Source organism: Lycium ferocissimum, chromosome 10 (assembly GCF_029784015.1).
Source record: "Lycium ferocissimum isolate CSIRO_LF1 chromosome 10, AGI_CSIRO_Lferr_CH_V1, whole genome shotgun sequence".
NCBI lineage: Eukaryota > Viridiplantae > Streptophyta > Magnoliopsida > Solanales > Solanaceae > Lycium > Lycium ferocissimum.
The window spans coordinates 31,074,997-31,093,280 of record NC_081351.1 but is presented as its reverse complement, the minus strand read 5'-3'; the positions used below and the strand labels follow the sequence as shown (position 1 = coordinate 31,093,280).

Sequence of the window (18,284 nt, the reverse complement as noted above, 5' to 3'; positions counted from 1 at the left end):
CATACTTGGTGCTACTTTGGATTTTTCTGTAATCATTGAGACGCCTCTACCTCTAATGTCTCTGTTCATCCACATTGCATTCAAATTGAAAGTACTGTTATACCCTTGTTTTTATCCACGTGGCAGGTTTTGATAGGTCGTATATGGAGTTAGCATCACGGCTGGTGAAATTGATGATTGGTAAAATGTCAAATTTTACAGCAAAAAAAAAAAAAATGGGAAGTGGCAAATCGTGTTGGATAATTGTTGTTGTTGTTTGAGAGTAATTGGTAACTGCAAAGCCGTACAACGAAAAATGTTCGGGGAATTAAATTATTTATTTTCTGTTTATAAGACTTAAAAATTATTTTTGACGTGCCTTATTTCATAAGACTTCCTATTGATTGACTATTACTTCTTTAATCAACATGTCGTAATTGATAAGGAAATAAAAAATCTGTCAAAAGTGATAACTTGTTCAATTTAGACGTTAACCAGTTCACTCAGAGAAATTAAAATATAAAGAAAGAAATACAAGTATTAATCAAGAAATTTCAACATAATATATATATATTTTTAATGTATCTACATAGAGTAACTTTTTAACGAAGAGGCGTGAATGGCAAGTAGTTCTGCCACTGTTAGAAAGTCAATAGAAATTCGCGAATTAGATAATAGTGTTCACAACAAGGAGGAACAATTATCAAGGATATGTTTACTTAATTCTCACTTCGGATCTGGATAAGTTATTGGAATTATGAAACTTTTTTAGTTTAAAGTATTATTTAAACAAATTGAGTGATTTCCTGCCAACTTCACGGCTTAAGAAAATCAAGTAATTTTGTGGTTAGATAAATAAATTTGATTATTTTACTGCAATAATATCATAAGTTGAGTTACCTTCTGTGTAATTACCCCGCTTTTGATATTAGATTTTTACTCCATACTTAAATAGGAGAAAATTGGTAAATAAATTTGTAAAGGACGTGGATCTTAAATAATACTACAAGGCTACAAGCAACACATTAAATTATTTCTTGTCTATCTGTCACACTTGTATATCACTTCACATTTTTCACGAATTTATTTGAACTTTACACTAAAATAGGACCATTTTTATAATGGACAACAGCACCTGTAGCAAAAGCATCATTAACTTCACTCCAAATTAGTTTTCAGAAACATTTGGAAGATTACAATCTACACTAAGTCAAAGAGGTAATAAGTTCAAATCTTTGTTGCATATCTTATCCCACTTTGATTGATCTCCAAATTACTAGCCATTGAATATGTCAACTTTCCTCCATCTACATGGACAGATAGCCTCAACATAAGTATATTGAAAAATGTCTTCACACTTTACTGTATATAAATTAATCTTTTTTCCCAATGTTAAGGGCCATGCTGTTGTCACTATCCAGTTCGAATTCCAATCCCAATCTGGTACAAGTCACTCTCTAAAATTAATCTGTTTAACGACACAACACAATGCGTACAAAGAAACACGCCATCCAAACGTCGTGTCAATCTATGTTGCTTGGACTCTCCAAAAATGTTAGATGTACCCATGTCGGATCCTCCATAAATGCGCTACTTTTGGATGATCCGACACACACCCCTCGACATTTTTGAAGAATCTGAGCAATATAGGTGCTAATAAGACAACATAAGTTATTTTCACTTTCCTCGTAAGCTCATGCTCTTCCGCTTCTGATTGATGGCAAAACGTCGAGCCATAGCAGGGTTATAGAAAGTTCTCATGTGCTCTGACAGTTTATGAATGGCTCGTAGATCACCAATAGCTGAAAGCCGCATTAAAAACGAGTCAAATTTGTTGTATGGCAATTTCATACCCCTGTTTACAGCTTCTTCCAAAAGAAAACATGCCTCTTCAGTGGCATTGTTATCAAAAAGCCCTTCAATCATCACACAATATGTTTCTGTAACACGCACACAACCCCTCTTAGCCATCTCATGCCAGGTCTCAAATGCTCCATCGACGTCGCTCATTCTAAAGAACATCACAATTAGCATATTATAGGTTTGTACACTGGGAATACAGCCCACTTCAGTCATTTTCTGATAAAGCCTAAGCGCTTCGTCTCTCTCTTTATTGTCACAAAGGACGTTAAGAAAGCAGTTGTAGGTAACTATATCAGCAGGGTAGCCCTTATTTCCCATCTCTTCCAAAAGCTTATAAGCTGCCTCGGTCTTTCCAGCCAAACACATACCTTCAATCAATTCCTTGTATGTTGAAACATCAGGAACACATCCACTATTTAACATATCACCCAGAACTTTGAAACATTCTACCATCATATCATTCTGAACAAGAGCCACAATCATAATAGTATAAGTTTTTGCAGTGGGAGAAGACATGGTCGAGCCTTTAGTTCTCATGAACTCGAGAAGTTCAGCAGCCTGCATCACCATTCCCGCAGTACAAAAAGTCTCAATGGCAGTATTATAGGTGAAGTTATCGGGTGTATGTCCTATATTAATCATCTGTTCAAGAACGCTCATAGCTCTATCCGGGCTTCTAACACGACACCAACCGAAAAAAAGAATGTTATAAGTATCAGCAGTTGGCTTAACCTTACTCTTCACTCGCTTAAACAACGCCTCAGCTTCCTCGACAAGGCAGCACTTGCACAAAGCATCCAACAACAAATTAAAGGCATATACTTCGGGTTGTGTCTTCACTCTTATCTTCTTCTTCCTAGCAAATTTATGAAGATGCGTCAAATGCTTTTCAGTATACTGTCTAAGGATTTTCAACAACACTTCTAAAGGAACCAAATTCTTATCATTTCTCTTCATGTAGTCTAGTAGATCACAAACAACGCGAAACTGCTTCACCTTATATTTGGTACTGGACAATATATCCATCATCTCATTATACGCTTGGGGCTCATGGCTATAATTTTCTCGATGTCCTGCCCACGTAAAGAACCTAAACGCTAACTTCTCTTCGTAACGAAGCTTTTGCAAGACTTCCACCACCATCGGCGTTGTTAATTCTATTTCAAGCTTATCGAGAGCTATCTCCATCTTATGCCCTGGATTAGAGTAATCCACAACAACCTTGTAAACCTTATCAACGGGATCATCGCTATAGCTTTCCGTTGTTTCCTCCAATGAAGAAAATGCAGCATTTTTAAAGGGCTTTTGACCAGAGGGTCTATCGGAAGCTTGCCCTCTCTTTATAGGGGTAAGGTCTGCATACACACTACCTCTGGAAGGATTGTGGGATTACAGCTGATATGTTGTTGTTGTTGTAAAACCGCTGAAAGGACATACATGGTAACCAAAATCTTGAACTTTTGTTCAAGATAAATGATACCCTTGTAGCAAAAAGATATTTTGATTGGTATTTGCTGGTTAGACCATGAATATGTGTGGATGCTATTAAATTTGGCCTTAGATTTTGATGAAGCAAGTGATTTTGGGAATGTAATTTTCTAGTCAAAGTCTTGCAGATAAATGAGACAACTTTGAGCTGAGACATTGCTGAATATATAATTTTCTCAACGAGCAAAAAGAATCATGTTTGAATAATCATATGTGTTTATTTTCGTTGAGGCATTTCATCGAACAGGTGGAAGAACGACAGAGTTCTCTTTCAAGATGCCTGTTGTTTCTCAATCTTTTACTCCAAAATATTGAGGGTTACGTATGGGTGGAAGAAGACCAAAGGTATGGACTCATACGATGTCGTTTCGTTCTTTGTTAAATTTGTACAAAGTAGGAAAGCTTGAAAAAGGTATAGTAGCATATAGGGATCCTTTGGTTCAAAGAGAAGGTAGTAATGCTGACACTAGTTAAGCAACAATTAGTATAAATTAATAATTAATAAATAAAGTATAAATTTTATTATAATACTCATATTAATTGATATATATTCTCATTGAATTTGAAAATGAGTAATTAATATTAAGGTTAAAAAACAAAAAATAAAATTTTGTCTTTTCATGATATGATAAAGTAGGGGTGTTCATAGTTCGGTTTGGGTCGGTTATTGGTTAAAACCATAACCAAACCAATTTAGTCGGTTTTTAAATGTCTAAAACCATAACCAAACCAAGTAAAATAATAACCACCGGTTTAGTTATTGTCGGTTTGGTTCGGTTTGTTCGATTTTTCAATTTATGACTAGCGTGACAATTCAAATATTCTCTCTCTACATTCTTCAAATTTCAAGCTCTTTTTTTCCTCAGCCCACGATGGCTTTCACGATATTGAGGGAAATACGTGCGTGGCAATGTATAATGAAAAGAGATAGTAGGACAACTTATTAGAGTTGAGACGGATTGTTGAACTGGACATATTCTTTTAAGACATGGGCCTTAAAAATAAGTAGACCAAAATTAAATTAATAATTAAAAGGTATAAAATATCTTTAATTATTTATGAAAAGTTAATATTATACATATAAATAATTATAAATTTTATGTATATAATTATCGGTTTGGTTCGGTTATTTATTCGGTTATTTTTTACTATAACCATAACCAAACCAAATACTATCGGTTTTTCAAATTTAAAACCAAACCAAACCAAATGTCGGTTTTTTTATTCGGTTTGGTTTTGGTTTTAACCAAAACTGTGAACAGCCCTATGATAAAGTGGACAAATAAAAATAAAAATTTATTTTTAATATAATGGACAAATAAAAATGATCGGAGGGATTAAGAATTATGCAAAGATTATGCCCCAAGAATTAATTAGGCAAAGATTATAACATATGTATATAGATAGATTATTTATTGTTGCAAGAAAAGAAATAATCCTTGTGGTATGCCTTTTCCGAAGCTTAGTATAGAGAGAGCTTAGTGCATCCAGCTGCAAAGAAAGAAATAATCCATCTTTCTAGAAAAGAAAGATTTTAATTAAAGCATGAGAGTATATTTTCATCATTTTATATCTTAATTTATATATTGTATTATTTAATTAAAAGTAGAATGATTAATCTATATACATAAAAAAGGAGAGGTACAAGCAATGTGGTTAAGCCAAGTGGCAAGCTAAAAACAAGTCATTTGGCAATTTTAAGACAAAGTTAATGAGAATTGTAATAACATTTTTGAATTTAGAATGAAAAAAAAAATTGAAATTGAATAAAAAGATAAATCTGAAAATTTCAACAATAAAGCTTATCTAAGCTTAAATACATCAAGCTTATCTAAGCCTAAATATATGGAACTTATCTAAACTTATCGTAACAAATCCATTCATCAAAACTAAAATGCAGTATTATATTAAATGGATTATTCGATATTAAATTGATTCTTTAAAAGAATGAGTTGGATATTAAATTGCTCTAACAAATAATTTAGCCAATTTCCGATAATACAAATTAAATCAATAAAAATGTAAAATTTTGAATTGGATAAGAAATCAATTTGGATACATCAAAAATTTAGTCCTCAGATTTCGTAGCATTTTTATTCAAATATTTTTTAATCTTTTATGTGGTTATTTATCATCTTAAAGAAGCATATTTTAACATGATGAAGAAAAACAAAAATAAGAGCAGCAGGGATGGGGACATTAGGCGTGGAAACAAATTGATGGGGGTTGGGGTGTGGATAACAATTGTGTTGCCTATGACATACATATTTATTTGTCTTTTAAAGTAAAAAAAAAATGTGATAGCTTTGATAATTTAAAATTTAAACACAAGACTACAAATATATATTCTTATTTGAAATTGAAATGATCTGTTAAAATTTGAGTTTATCTCCTATTTGGAGATAAGGCAAATCGAGTTTAAAAAAGGAGACCAAAGCAAACATTTCGGAATTTTAGTATAAATAGATAAGTACAATGTTTATGCTATATAATAATAATAATATTTATTGAAAGATAACGTGTTTGAAATTAAATGTTCGGAATTTTAGTATAAATAGATAAGTACAATGTTTATGCTATATAATAATATTTATTGAAAGATAACATGTTTGAAATTAAATGTAAATTTTTTGAATAGAAATATAATCTTTTTGAAATTTGAATCTATTATGCTTATCCATATCTCCTTTTCGTTTTCCTATTTAATCCCTTAATGTGGGAGCCAACATTCAAAGCTCAGCAGTTTTTTCATTTGCAATAATATGAAAATTATAATTCTTATTCTCATATTGTTTTCATTAGTTTATTGAAATTATTTGGTTCGCTCCTGATCATTCTTCTTTCTTTTGTGATATTTTCTAGATTCTTTAGGAGGTCACGGTTCAAGCCGTGGAAACAACCTCTTGCAAAAATGCAAGGTAAGGCTGCGTAGAATATAAACTTGTGGTCCGGCCCTTTCCCGAACTCCACGCATAGCGGGAGCTTAGGAAAGACCGCGCTTTTTTACATTCTAGATTCTTTAAAGGGGTAGTTTTTATTTTTGTTTTAACGCATTACAATCCTCATTATTCACGTTTCTAATCACACTACTTATGTAAATTGATTATTGTTGTTTTTGTTGGTGCATTTCAACTTTTCTACAGCATTTTTATTGGATTTATGTGCAGTAGAAAGTCTCAAGATAAATTCCTATCGCCAATGAGGATTAATTGAGTTTGTTTCTCAATGTCTCAAATTTATTACTTTAAAAGATTAATTTTGATCGACAGCGCGGGCTCAAGATATTAGAGTGGAGTTGTTACCACGAGAAGTCATGGATGGATAAGGTAGCATGATGAAACTTAATAGGCGGTTCATGCTTAGATAGAGTCATGCACAAAGTTTCATGTATAAAGAAGCACATATTACTTGAACATCTGATTTTTTTTCTTAATATATATATATATATGTGTGTGTGTGTGTGTGTATATATATATACACCGGAAGAAAAAAATTCTTACTCTTATTCTCAGAGTTTAAGCTATGTGCATTCATCATTAATTTCTTTGAACAAGATTTTGCGATCAATAGTAAGCACAAAGATTCTATTAAACAGACTATTAGTAGCATTTACCTAAAAAAAGTATTTTTATCAACTAATATAGCTGCATGAACGTCTTCAACAAGATGGTCTAAAGAGAATTTGTAGTATTAATATTCGATTAATCAAAAGATGAAAGTTCATTTTTTGTTTGACAGTTTCCTTGGGGGCTGATTTCATTATTTGGATGGATTCCATTTATATTCAAATTAATCAAATGTCTAGGATACGTTACTATTTATATTCTAAGCCAAACTATAAATTTGATTAAATACATCTAAATATATATCTCAAGTATATGTCTTTGATTTATCTATGTATAAATTTACGTTTAATTATCACTACTTTTTTTTTCTCGCCATTACCTCCTTTTGAATTAAACCAATATAATATAAGAAGTAATTTATAGTTCTTCTCTCACCAAAACCAATAATATCAATTGGCTTTATAATTTAGTCTTTGAATTTGAGTAAATAACATAAAGGAGACAACAAAAATCTAAAAAGTATGGGTTCAACTTGCAAGCTTTGCAAGATTTAGAAGTTAGATTTAATATAATCAAACATCAATCAAAAGAAAGATACAATTTGATTGGTTAGTAAGTCTTAAAACTAAGAAATAATTCCACAACATATTAAAAGAAGTACGTAATAAAATAATAGTATGTCCACAATGAATTCAATGTGTCAGGTATTTGAACAAAAAGATCAAGTTAAAAAAAAAACACACACACACAATTAAAAAATATGAAATTGTTGTTAGCTAACAAATATGAAATGCATGCTGAACTTCAAAATGACATATATCTAACAAGATTAACTTAGTTATGAAATGTATGTTTGTCTTTTCAAGAAATGTATGTTTGACTTTTCAAATAAAACATTGAAAATATATGCTAGATTTTTTTTTTTTTTGGCAAGCTAATCCAGCTAAAAACTAAAAATATCAAATAATAAAAATAATTCTGGAGATCTTAATACATAAAACCTATACAGAAGAAGGATAATAGTCATAGGACGTGAAGTCGAGTGTCACATCAAGAGAAAACCATGTATGTACCAGTATTAAAACAAGTTAATAAGCATTACAATAATAATATTTGATTGAGATAAAGGAATTTGAATTTGACTTGAAAGCTAATATTGTTTGAATTGCATAAAAAATTTATTTAAATTAAAAGATAAAATATTTGAAATTGAATTGAATTAATGGCTAGCTTAACATAATAAATAAAAAGAATTACACAGTTGCGGTTAATGTTTGAATTAGAATTTAAACTGAATATAGTTAATTTAAATTTGTGTGCATTTTGATGATTTTTGCATTCTTAAAACATTTAATAATGAAAATAAATATTATAAGGGTGTGTATACTTTGAATTAACTTTAAAGATAAAATAATTTAACTAAAAATACTATAAGACTTAATTGATAAACAGTAGGGCTATATATTAAATTATTAGAGATTTGGTTACCATTAATGTAATATTTTCTAACTATATCATTTTTTGAAATTCATTACGGAATTTTTATAATCTATATAACTATTTTTAATAATTATTTTTTTATGTTACATACATCAAAATTACTTATACGAATAATTTCTAATTAAAATGTTATTATGCTCAATTATTAAAATTATACATGTTCAAAAGTTATTTTTCATATTTTTACTTCATTTATTCTATAAGTACGATTAAGTCCATAATATATGTTTGGTACTTTAGGAATGTATTTAATTTTAGAGAATAGATCTAATATACATCTAATTAATCGGTGAAGAATTTAGAATTTTAAGAAAATGGATATGAGAGACGGACCGCGGCCATAGACGCTTTAGATATCGTTGGATTCACGATTCAATATATAATTGCCAAGAGATATGGGAGGATAAATAATCTTTTTCCTCATTAATTAAGTTGCTTAGAAATTACTTATAGTTGTTCTTTTATCATATGCAACTAAAAATAGTTCTTACTAATGGTTAAAAAATGAAAAAGGGTCCGGGGGGGGGGGAGCTGTCAACAAGAGAAAAAATATATATATCATAATATTAAAAAACTAAAACAAGAAAGATCAATAATGTAAAAAGGTACTTAAAAGTTCAATTGAGATGGGCGTGGGGGTAGAAAAATATATCATAATATTAAAAAACTAAAACAAGAAAAATATAATAGGGTAAAAGGGTACTTCAAAGTTCAATTATGGGGGCAGGCGGGAGTGATGGTGGGGCAGACGGGAGTGGTAGTGGGGAGGGAGGGGGGAATGTCGTTGTTTAAAGTCAGGGGGAGGCGTTTAACTTTTAAAGCAAAATTAGAGGAAAAAATGATTGTCACCCATGAAAATCATGATATAATTTTGATCAAAGTTAAATAAAAATATTATTAAGGGAGTAAAAGAACTCTATACCTATTTAAGGAAATAATAAGATATCCTAGCACTTATCATCCATCTTTTCTAACTTCATAAAGGTTTTGTTATTAAATACATTGCATTAGAAGATAAGATGACAATTGAATTTTGTTAAAGTAATACTATATGATTCAATGTACTTAAACAAGTGATTAAAATTTATCATAAATATATTCTTCAAATTTTTGACATACAGCGATATGAATACTAGTTGAATATAAAAACACTCGATAGTCGATACGTGTAAGTAGTTAATTTACTAGTTCGGTGCTGCTGCCTCTAATATAGTTGAACACAATAATGGCATTCATTTTCTTGAAACGGAAGTGCCCCTCCACTTTCATTCATTATGAATAGGCCAACATATTCATGATTTATATTTCAACACGTCTCTGATGGGTTTTTATTCAAATCTCTAGCTACTTTGTTTCATACTGATACTTTCTGATTCAATTTTATTTGATCATTAATAAATTCAGTAATAATTAAATTTTTAAAATCAAACTTATATAAAGTTATAAATCCTAAATTCGCGTTGAGGCTGAAAATATTCTATGATACTTCCCATCTTAACACTTTTTAAGTAAATTCAACCTTTTTAACGTGAGATGTACTAGTAAAGTTCCACATTTGTGTGTCCCTATGGATCCAAAAACTTTTGCCTTTTCAGCCTTTTTACATGTAAAATAAATAAAATTTAATCGCATTTTAGCAACAAAACCAGACCAAAAAGCATAAACTTCCCCCCCGACATTTTTGTTTCCGACATATTATCACACGTTACATCACGTAAACCATAATTATCGGTACCTAAATAATCATAATTACTTAGTTTAAAACTTGAAATTCACAGATTAAAACCCCAGTGACCCAAAAATCACGGAAATTTCCAGTTATAAACAACTTATGGGTCAAAATTACATATTCTTGGCCCATATTTTAAATTACAAATCTACAGCCCAACATTTCATAGCACAACTTGAATATTCACCTTTATACAATAATATACAACTTTATACACTTATGTAGATAACAGATACACCCCACGATATAAAAATTTATAATAATGTATAAGATTAGTATATAATATTATACAATAATATATACTTTATACATCTACTATAAACAATATATAAAACTTGTATAAAAGTGTATAATAATGTATAAGACTAAGAAAAAATTGAAGAGGAAAAAAATGGCTATGCAGGCAATTTTTAAAAAGCAGGCAATTTTAAAAATTGATGTAAAATTTCCAAAAATCACCACTTCACTAAACACATGTCGGTAAATATTTTGCCATAATTGACATACAGTGTAAAATTTCCAAAAATCACCACTTCACTAACGACACATGTCGAAGATAAAAGAATCTTCATTATTATAATCTACTAGTGCTTTGCTACTTCATATCCTTAGTTTAATCAAAGCAAATAAAAAGAATTAATACTAAGAAAATAGAGAAGAAAACAAGATTCTTGATATTGGTACTATTGATCTACTTTGATCCTTGAAGAGCAAACAAGAATTACTCAAAAAAAACATTCTTGATTTTGGGGTGTCCCTTTTTTTTTTTTTTTGGTATGTTGAGGGGATAAACATTATTTAAGAACTGATAAATATTTTGTGGGTTCAAAGATGATGACATGGAGGATAAGCAGAAGTTGAAGAAAGTGGAAAATGGCAAGATTAGAGTGGAGAGGAAAATGGATGTCATATAAACGAACAATGATTGTTATTTGTTCAATTAACATATTTGTTGCTCTTTATGTGCTTCATTCTCTCTATACTTCTGTATATATGTACCCTTTCAGTGATAATACTCAAAGAGGTAATGTACTAATGTTTCTATTAATATGTATGCTTCTTCTATTATTCTGAATATTCTGTTTACCCATTTTGGGATTTTGTTGCTTTCTCTGAAAGTTGATTGCTTGTTTAATTAATATGTCGTTTTGCCACAGCTTTTAGCTATACAACATACACCAGATTATTTTTGGATGACCCTTTGTCTGGATTCTGAATCTTTTGTTGCTTTCTTGGAAAGTTGATTGCTTGTTTGATAAATGTGTGGTTTTGTCACAGCTTTTAGCTATATAATATACACCATTTTGGGATTTTGTTGCTCTTTTAGAAAGTCGATTGCTTGTTTGATAAATGTGTGGTTTTGCCACAGCTTTTAGCTACATAACATACACCATTTTGGGATTTTGTTGCTTTTTTAGAAAGTTGAATTCTCGTTTGACAAATAGGTTCTTTTATCACAGTTCAGATTATATTTGGATGACCCCTTTTCTTGACTCTGGATTTTCTATTTACTTATTTTGGGATTTTGTTGCTTTCTTAGAAAGTTGAAGGCTTGTTTGAGAAAATAGGTTCTTTCGCCAGAGCTTTTAGCTATACCTCAGATTACTTTTGGATGACCCCTTTTATTGATTCTGTAATTTCTGTTGACTCATTTTGGGATTTTGCTACTTTCTTGGAAAGTTGAAGTTTGTTTTGTAAACCGCTATACGCAGATTATATTGGGATGACCCCTTTTCTTGATTCTGAATATTCTGTTGACCCATTTTGAGTTTTGTTGATTACTTGGAATGTTGATTGCTGGTCTGATAAATGGGTGTTGCATACAGCTTTTAGGTATACCCCACATCAGATTAGGAAAATGGAAGAGTCAATTCAGTTGCGGAAAAAACTAGAACCTGTAGAGCTTATTAAAGCGGTAAGACCTTTATTTGAGATTTTGATATCTGGTCTCCAATTTTGCTGTTTACCTTTGTACTTGCTTGCTAAGGAACACTTCTTATCTGGTGAAGGTAAATCGCTTAAAGAAGGAAAATTTGATGGATAAAAAGGTGCAACAAATACCTCAGCATATTAAACAGAAGATAGCAGATGAGATACTAGTGACTTTAAAAGGCATGAATGTGAATGCGGATGCGACTGTGCTACAAGGTGATTATGACTTCAAAATCTTTAAAATCATAAAATTTTGTTATCTTTGCTATGTACCTACATTCTTAAAGCTTCAATTTGGTTAGACTTCTTGGCTGTTTATACTAAAGCTGTATTAGTTGTAGAATTCTAATTATCTTATCTCTTACTAAGGTATATTTGGTCTGTGTAGTTAGTATGTAAGAATGTTTATTAATCAAGGAAGTGCCATGTAGGTTAAAGCTCACAAATTCATTAGAACTTTCTTAGACTTAGAGGCAGTTCACACGAGAGTAGCTGAAACAGATGGCTTGGTCTTTCTGAAAAGAGAACTGCCAGATTGGAAGAATTGTTACACCTAATTTTGGGTGTTATACTCGTGAATACTTTTAGACAGTTGCAGCCATTGGATTTGCTTTAACATGGGATTTTCTGTTTAACCATTAGCTGAAAACTAAATGCTATAATTTCCTTTACCATATGCATATGATTTGTATGTCCAAGGGAGTTGTCGGAGCTTCTGAATCAAGATAATTAGGTCTATATGTTTTCATTCTTTTTGCAAAAAGGAAATTATTGTTGATATCAGATGCTCAAGAGTTGTCCTTTTCTCTTCCTAAAAGACAAGTCTGTGTTCTTTTGTCTCGACATCAAGATTCCAAAGTTATCCACGGTTCTAATCCAAGTTGCAAATTTCTGTCATCATACCTCGATTAATCTCCAGATCTTGCCTTTTCCTTTCTTCTTCCCTGTAAAGTTATCTGCAGTTGCTGTTTTTTATTTTTCTTTCCAAAGTGAAAAGTTATGGATGAATAAATTTGAATTTGTGTTTTGTTGGTTCTTCTTAGACAATGACTAGTTTATGAATCAACCTTATCTCAAGATGTTATTCCTTTGTTCCGTTGGGATAGGAATGGTATCTGATTTCCATTCCCTCTCTCCATTTCTGTACTCTAAATCATTTCATTTAAACTTCTGTATTATCTACTCATAGTATCTTCAAATGTGTAACCCCAATTAGTCCATAACTCCAGGTCACCAGTAAAACAACAAAACCTAGCTGCACATCTCTTTGCAAATTGGGAGTATAAATGAATCTATTGCTGTTGCAATAAGCCGGAAAGTGAGATAAATTATTATATACAGTAATTTCACAGTTTGTGCTCTTGTGCTAGTTTCTGTTCATAGAATTTAACCTTGAGTCCAGAAATAAAGGAGAGGAAGAGAAAGGAAGGTAAAAATCTAAACTTTCCCTTGATCTAGTTTGCTTGGATGAGAGAAGTGAAACAAGTCGGAAAAGAGAGAGGTCTTTTTCCTCTTGGACCGAAATACAAAATTGAACATATATAAAAACTGCTCATTGTTATTACATCCAGCCATCCTGTAGAACTTGCATTTACTTTATTAATTATCTTCCTGTCATGTAGCACTCTCGTGGCACTCTTCTATTTCAACCATATTATTTTCATTTTATGTGCTAATCTCCATCTCGTGCAAATCTCGTTGAAGACTAAGCTTAGATATACATTTAGGCACCATAGTTTCATCTAATTTCACTTCCCCTTCTTCTTTTGGAGGCTAAACTTGTAGTGCATATGCCCTATCTCACTTGTACTTAGCCTAAAACCCTCTCTTTAGTGTGTTTTCCATAATTCCAGTTTTTTTTTTTTTTTTTTTTTTTTTTTTGATGAAGTAGAAGTTCTTTTCCACAATTCCAACTTTAGTTGATTCTCTCACTAGTTTCATTAATTAACACAATATCATTTGCAATTAGCATGTATCACGCAACCTCATGCTATATACTTATGGTTAGCTCATTCATGAATAAGGTAACAAATAGATCCGTAGTGAGTTGGTATAGACCTACACGTGGGAACTCCTCTGGGAGGCTCACGCCTGTGATCACTTCTTCATGCATATTCTTTCCTAGCCAGTATTTCAGAGTATTGTTTGATTGCTTACATCAGTGAGAATGTTGCTAGCACAAATTATGCATCGATGCTCATCACAATGCTATTTTTGTTTGTTTTACCAAAGAACATGTGATGTTGGTAACCGTGGACATGAGAAACATGTGGGAGGCACTTTGTATAAAAAGTATTTAAGATATTTGATTTCCAAGACTGAATGATGGGGCGTAGGCATTAACCACCCCTCCCCAATCTCCCAATTACTTTGTCTTTCTGTGCTTGAGCATCTAGATGCTTTTGGAAGCTCAGACATCTAAAGTCAATCGCGCTGTTGAATTTCTGTTCTGAACTTTTCTACTCTATTGTGCTACTTAGAGATCCTACACTCTGAATATGAATGCTTTTGTATGCATATCATTCCATCTTAGCCTAAGATCTTCTCTGGTAACAACTGGATAGCTTACCTTTTTTTTTTCTTTGATAAAACAAATCATTATTATTGATATATACCAAGGTCGTGTTATGTATTTAAAAGCATTACAAGTACCCGTTAAGCCTCTAAAAAATTAGACCCCTTTTTACATAATATGGATTTCCTCTTTACACCAAATAAATAAAATAAAAATATGACATAAGAGAGATGTTCTCATTTAACCATGAGTTCGCAATTCCATCAAAGGTTTCCCTATTCCATTCTCCTCGTAGTAACCAATAGAATGCACAGAAGCGGAGTTTTCCAAAGTTTTTCCTCCAAGCATCTAGTTTGTTCAGACTCCAAATCCTTATTATCTCCGCCATTGGTTTAGCCGTTGAGGAAGTACCCTTTGGAGAATATTATGGCTCTTAAAGTTGAAGAACAATGTAGTACGAGGTGATCACCAGGCCTGTCATTAATTTAGCACATGCTCCACCAACTAAAAATGATTCATTTACGTTGTCTTCTTAAACTATTACACCCTTTGTCCCAATTTATATGATGCACTTTTTGCAGTGTCTGGAGTTTTTAACCTTTTCTTTGTAAAGCTTTAAGCATCTTCTTGATGTTTTTCAATAGAACAGCTTCATCAAATAAAATTTATATGATGCACTTTGATTGGGCATGGATTGAAGAAAGAAAGAAAGACTTTGAAAACTTGTGGTCTACAACAAGTTAACAAGCCATTGATACTTGTGTGGTTATAAATGATCTAATTAATGGTAAAATAAAAAAATTAAAGTTAAATTTATTTTTAACTATGGAAAGGTAACATTTCAGACTAAACGAAAAGTGCACATAAGTTGGGATAGAGGTAGTGGTTGATAAAATCATAAAATAGCTTGCCTCATTGCTGACTTTTGGAGGCTAGGGTACATTTCCATTTGCTTAAGGTTTGGTGGATAAAGTAACCTGGTACCTATACTGGTAGGAGGATACACATAAGCCGTATAGTGGAGGTGTGCGCAAGTTGCCCTAGACACTAATGTTATCCAAAAGAAAAAAGAAACAACATATAGCTCCCCTCATTGCATACTATGTGAACTTGGGTGCTGTAAGTCTCCATATTAGTAGTCATATGTCTTTCATCACCCCCAAAAGCTGAGAGATTATAATAAGACTTCAAGAAGGATTTTGATGAAATTCCCTTCCATATACCATCTGTTCTTCTTCTCCACATTGTATGAAGTTGTATACTTGTGCTGGAATCTTTCCACCTCGTCACTCTCCCTGTCTTGTATGCTTTTATGCTATCTGCCAACAACAACAACATACCCAGTATAGTCCCACAAGTGGGGTTTTATGCTATCTTCCCTTAGTTCTAATTAATAATCTCCACAATTGTGGCTTCTTTTGTATTTGCAATGGAGGAGAGGTGCAGGAATTCATCTTTGTGAACTGTGTCATCACACCAAATGTTAAGCCGAATGGACCATGTTACTCTCGTTGATGGCAATGAATCTAATGGATCTTGAGAAATCCTCTATCCTCACGATCTCTTTCCATAAGCTTGTTCCTTAACAGGTACTGAGTACTGCTTCTTCCATCCTTCCTAGCTTCTCCCAAACTTCTCGTACTGCTTCTTCCATCCAGCCTCTCTTCTCTCAAACTCTTGCACCAATTGGTTGCTAAAGCTACCTCTCATTGATTTTACTGCCCAAGGGAAGATCCAGGTATTTTGTTGGAAGCTCAGCTACTTTGCATGCCCCACAGGGGCCAGTCAATGGTATTCGATACCTCCCCCAATACTATCAATTTGGATACATATTTAAGTGCCACGGAAACATTGTTGGATAAGGGTAGCCAGTGTAACATAGTAATTCTTTATTATTTGTTTCCTTAGGAATTCTGCTGTTCTGAGAATTCCCAAGGGATTGAGGCGTAGCTGTTGTTGTTGATATATACATTCTGCTATATTTCATTTACAATTCCTGGTTATCATTGTTGACGGTGTTTATGTTGAACAGATGCAGTGGAAAATTGGCGGAGAGAAAAATTTAAAGCCGCCACAGAACTTATTCATGAGAAGACATCAAATTCAACTACTTCTCTAAAGGAGGCTAGTATGTTATATTTATGACTGCTGTTCACATTTTGTATTTTCAGTTTTCTGTTGATGTTGCAGGAGTTCTGCATTCCAAGTTTAGAGGAACTTAAAACAGATGATGTATTTTTGTGACATTGCTTGCAGGATTCCTTGCACGAGCTTTGGGCGATGATTGGGCTGAGCTGTCAGAAGAAATTGGTCTCTGGATCCCTGTTCAGATCATCAATACGGAACACGATGATAAACCTGAGGGTGAAGAGGAACTTGGTAATCAATTTGTTCAGTACAAATCAAGCATGTTAATTTTATGTCCTCTCAAATCACAAATTTGCTCATGTGAAATAACAAACATAGGGGAGCCCGTCTTCCTATAGATTCTTATGCAGTAATTTATATTCTCCAGATTACGAAGCCGTAGCTGGCAAACAGCTTCCTCTTGAATGTCATGCTGAAGTTCATACTGATTATAGTGGTGATGCTGTCAGATGGGGCCTCACCCACCATAAAGAATCTGCGTATGATTGTTGTATGGCTTGTTTGAATCAAGCTAAGCATGCCGGACCAAACAAAAAGAAATGTAACATATGGGTTTACTGCCCATCAGAGACGGGATGCCACTCTCCGGATATTTATCAACACAAGCATCAGGAGTGTTGGCTGAAATATGTAAGTTCTGCTTTTCCCTTCACAAAGTTTACTACCGACCCTACTTGTCTTGCAAATTTTGATATTTAGTAGACTAAGGTGTTCTCAATCCCCTTTTCCCCCTTTTCATTTGCAAATGCAGGCAGAGAAACCTAGATTGAATTTTAAGGACCGCTATCCTCAATCATACAGAAACGCTCACCCAAATGCGCCAGTAATTGTTCCGTGGATGTCTGGTGTTGTTAGTGTATAATTTGTCACTAACACAGTAGACGATAAGCCTTGAGGTCTTAGTCCTTCCACGATGTGGAGATGTTGTAATAGTTCCAAATTGAGGCAAGAAAATCGGATCAGTTTTCTCGAGTTGCAGTTTCTATGGGAGAGCTGCTTCTCTTGTTGTTATTGTTGTTGTTGTCTTGTAGGAAGATGTACCAAAATAGATTTTTTTTTGTATTACACGGGTGATTAGCGTGGTCCTGGTAGCCTTAAGGAAGTGGAGTGCCTAGGTTGTAACATTTTTGACATTGTAATTGTTGATTAAAGTTTTCAGTTTACGTCAAAGGGATCTTAGCAACTGTTTGGTCAATTATTGTATTCAAACAAGGAATTCACTTACTATTATAGTAGTCTATATAATGTCTTTTTTGATGAACTAATGCTTTTGGCTTTCTTAATGTAAGATGTTTCTTTGCATCATTTGTTACCACAAAACTCATAGGTTTATCAGTAAAAACCTTATTCATACCAAGTGTTTATACCAAATCATTCATAACACTGACACGTGTCTTCTGCCTATACTTGGTTGTTTGAGTTGGGTTTGGTTAAAGTATCACATGCTTTGCAGATCAACATAACCTAAGGCCGATTTTGAAGACTGGCTACGAGCTAAAAGGCTGTATTAGTGGTGAATTGGTGATAAACCTGTGGTATTTTAGTTATATGCTTCAAAAGACAC

At 32.6% G+C, this 18,284-nt stretch overlaps 2 protein-coding genes across 3 annotated transcripts; one reads left to right on the top strand and one right to left on the bottom strand.

Annotated features, from left to right (window-relative positions):
• Positions 1-1,012: 1,012 nt before the first annotated feature.
• LOC132033357 (pentatricopeptide repeat-containing protein At1g73400, mitochondrial) lies at positions 1,013-3,790 on the bottom strand. 2 transcript variants are annotated; one of them, XR_009408712.1, is made up of 2 exons: positions 1,604-3,163; positions 1,013-1,572 (listed from the first exon to the last, which is right to left on the bottom strand). XR_009408712.1 is itself a non-coding variant. In XM_059423310.1 (2 exons), the coding sequence occupies exons 1-2, from the start codon at positions 3,485-3,487 to the stop codon at positions 1,657-1,659; spliced, it is 1,740 nt and encodes a 579-aa protein (XP_059279293.1). In that variant the 5' UTR covers positions 3,488-3,790; the 3' UTR covers positions 1,013-1,656. The 2 variants fall into 2 exon arrangements, 1 of the variants encoding a protein (XP_059279293.1); XM_059423310.1 differs by adding an exon at positions 3,236-3,790 and having other exon boundaries at positions 1,013-3,144.
• Positions 3,791-11,191: 7,401 nt separating this feature from the next.
• LOC132033354 (uncharacterized) lies at positions 11,192-17,973 on the top strand. The gene is made up of 6 exons (XM_059423306.1): positions 11,192-12,040; positions 12,135-12,273; positions 16,605-16,700; positions 16,829-16,951; positions 17,088-17,350; positions 17,472-17,973. Exons 1-6 carry the CDS (start codon positions 11,984-11,986, stop codon positions 17,580-17,582), a joined length of 789 nt encoding a protein of 262 aa, XP_059279289.1. The 5' UTR covers positions 11,192-11,983; the 3' UTR covers positions 17,583-17,973.
• Positions 17,974-18,284: the final 311 nt, after the last annotated feature.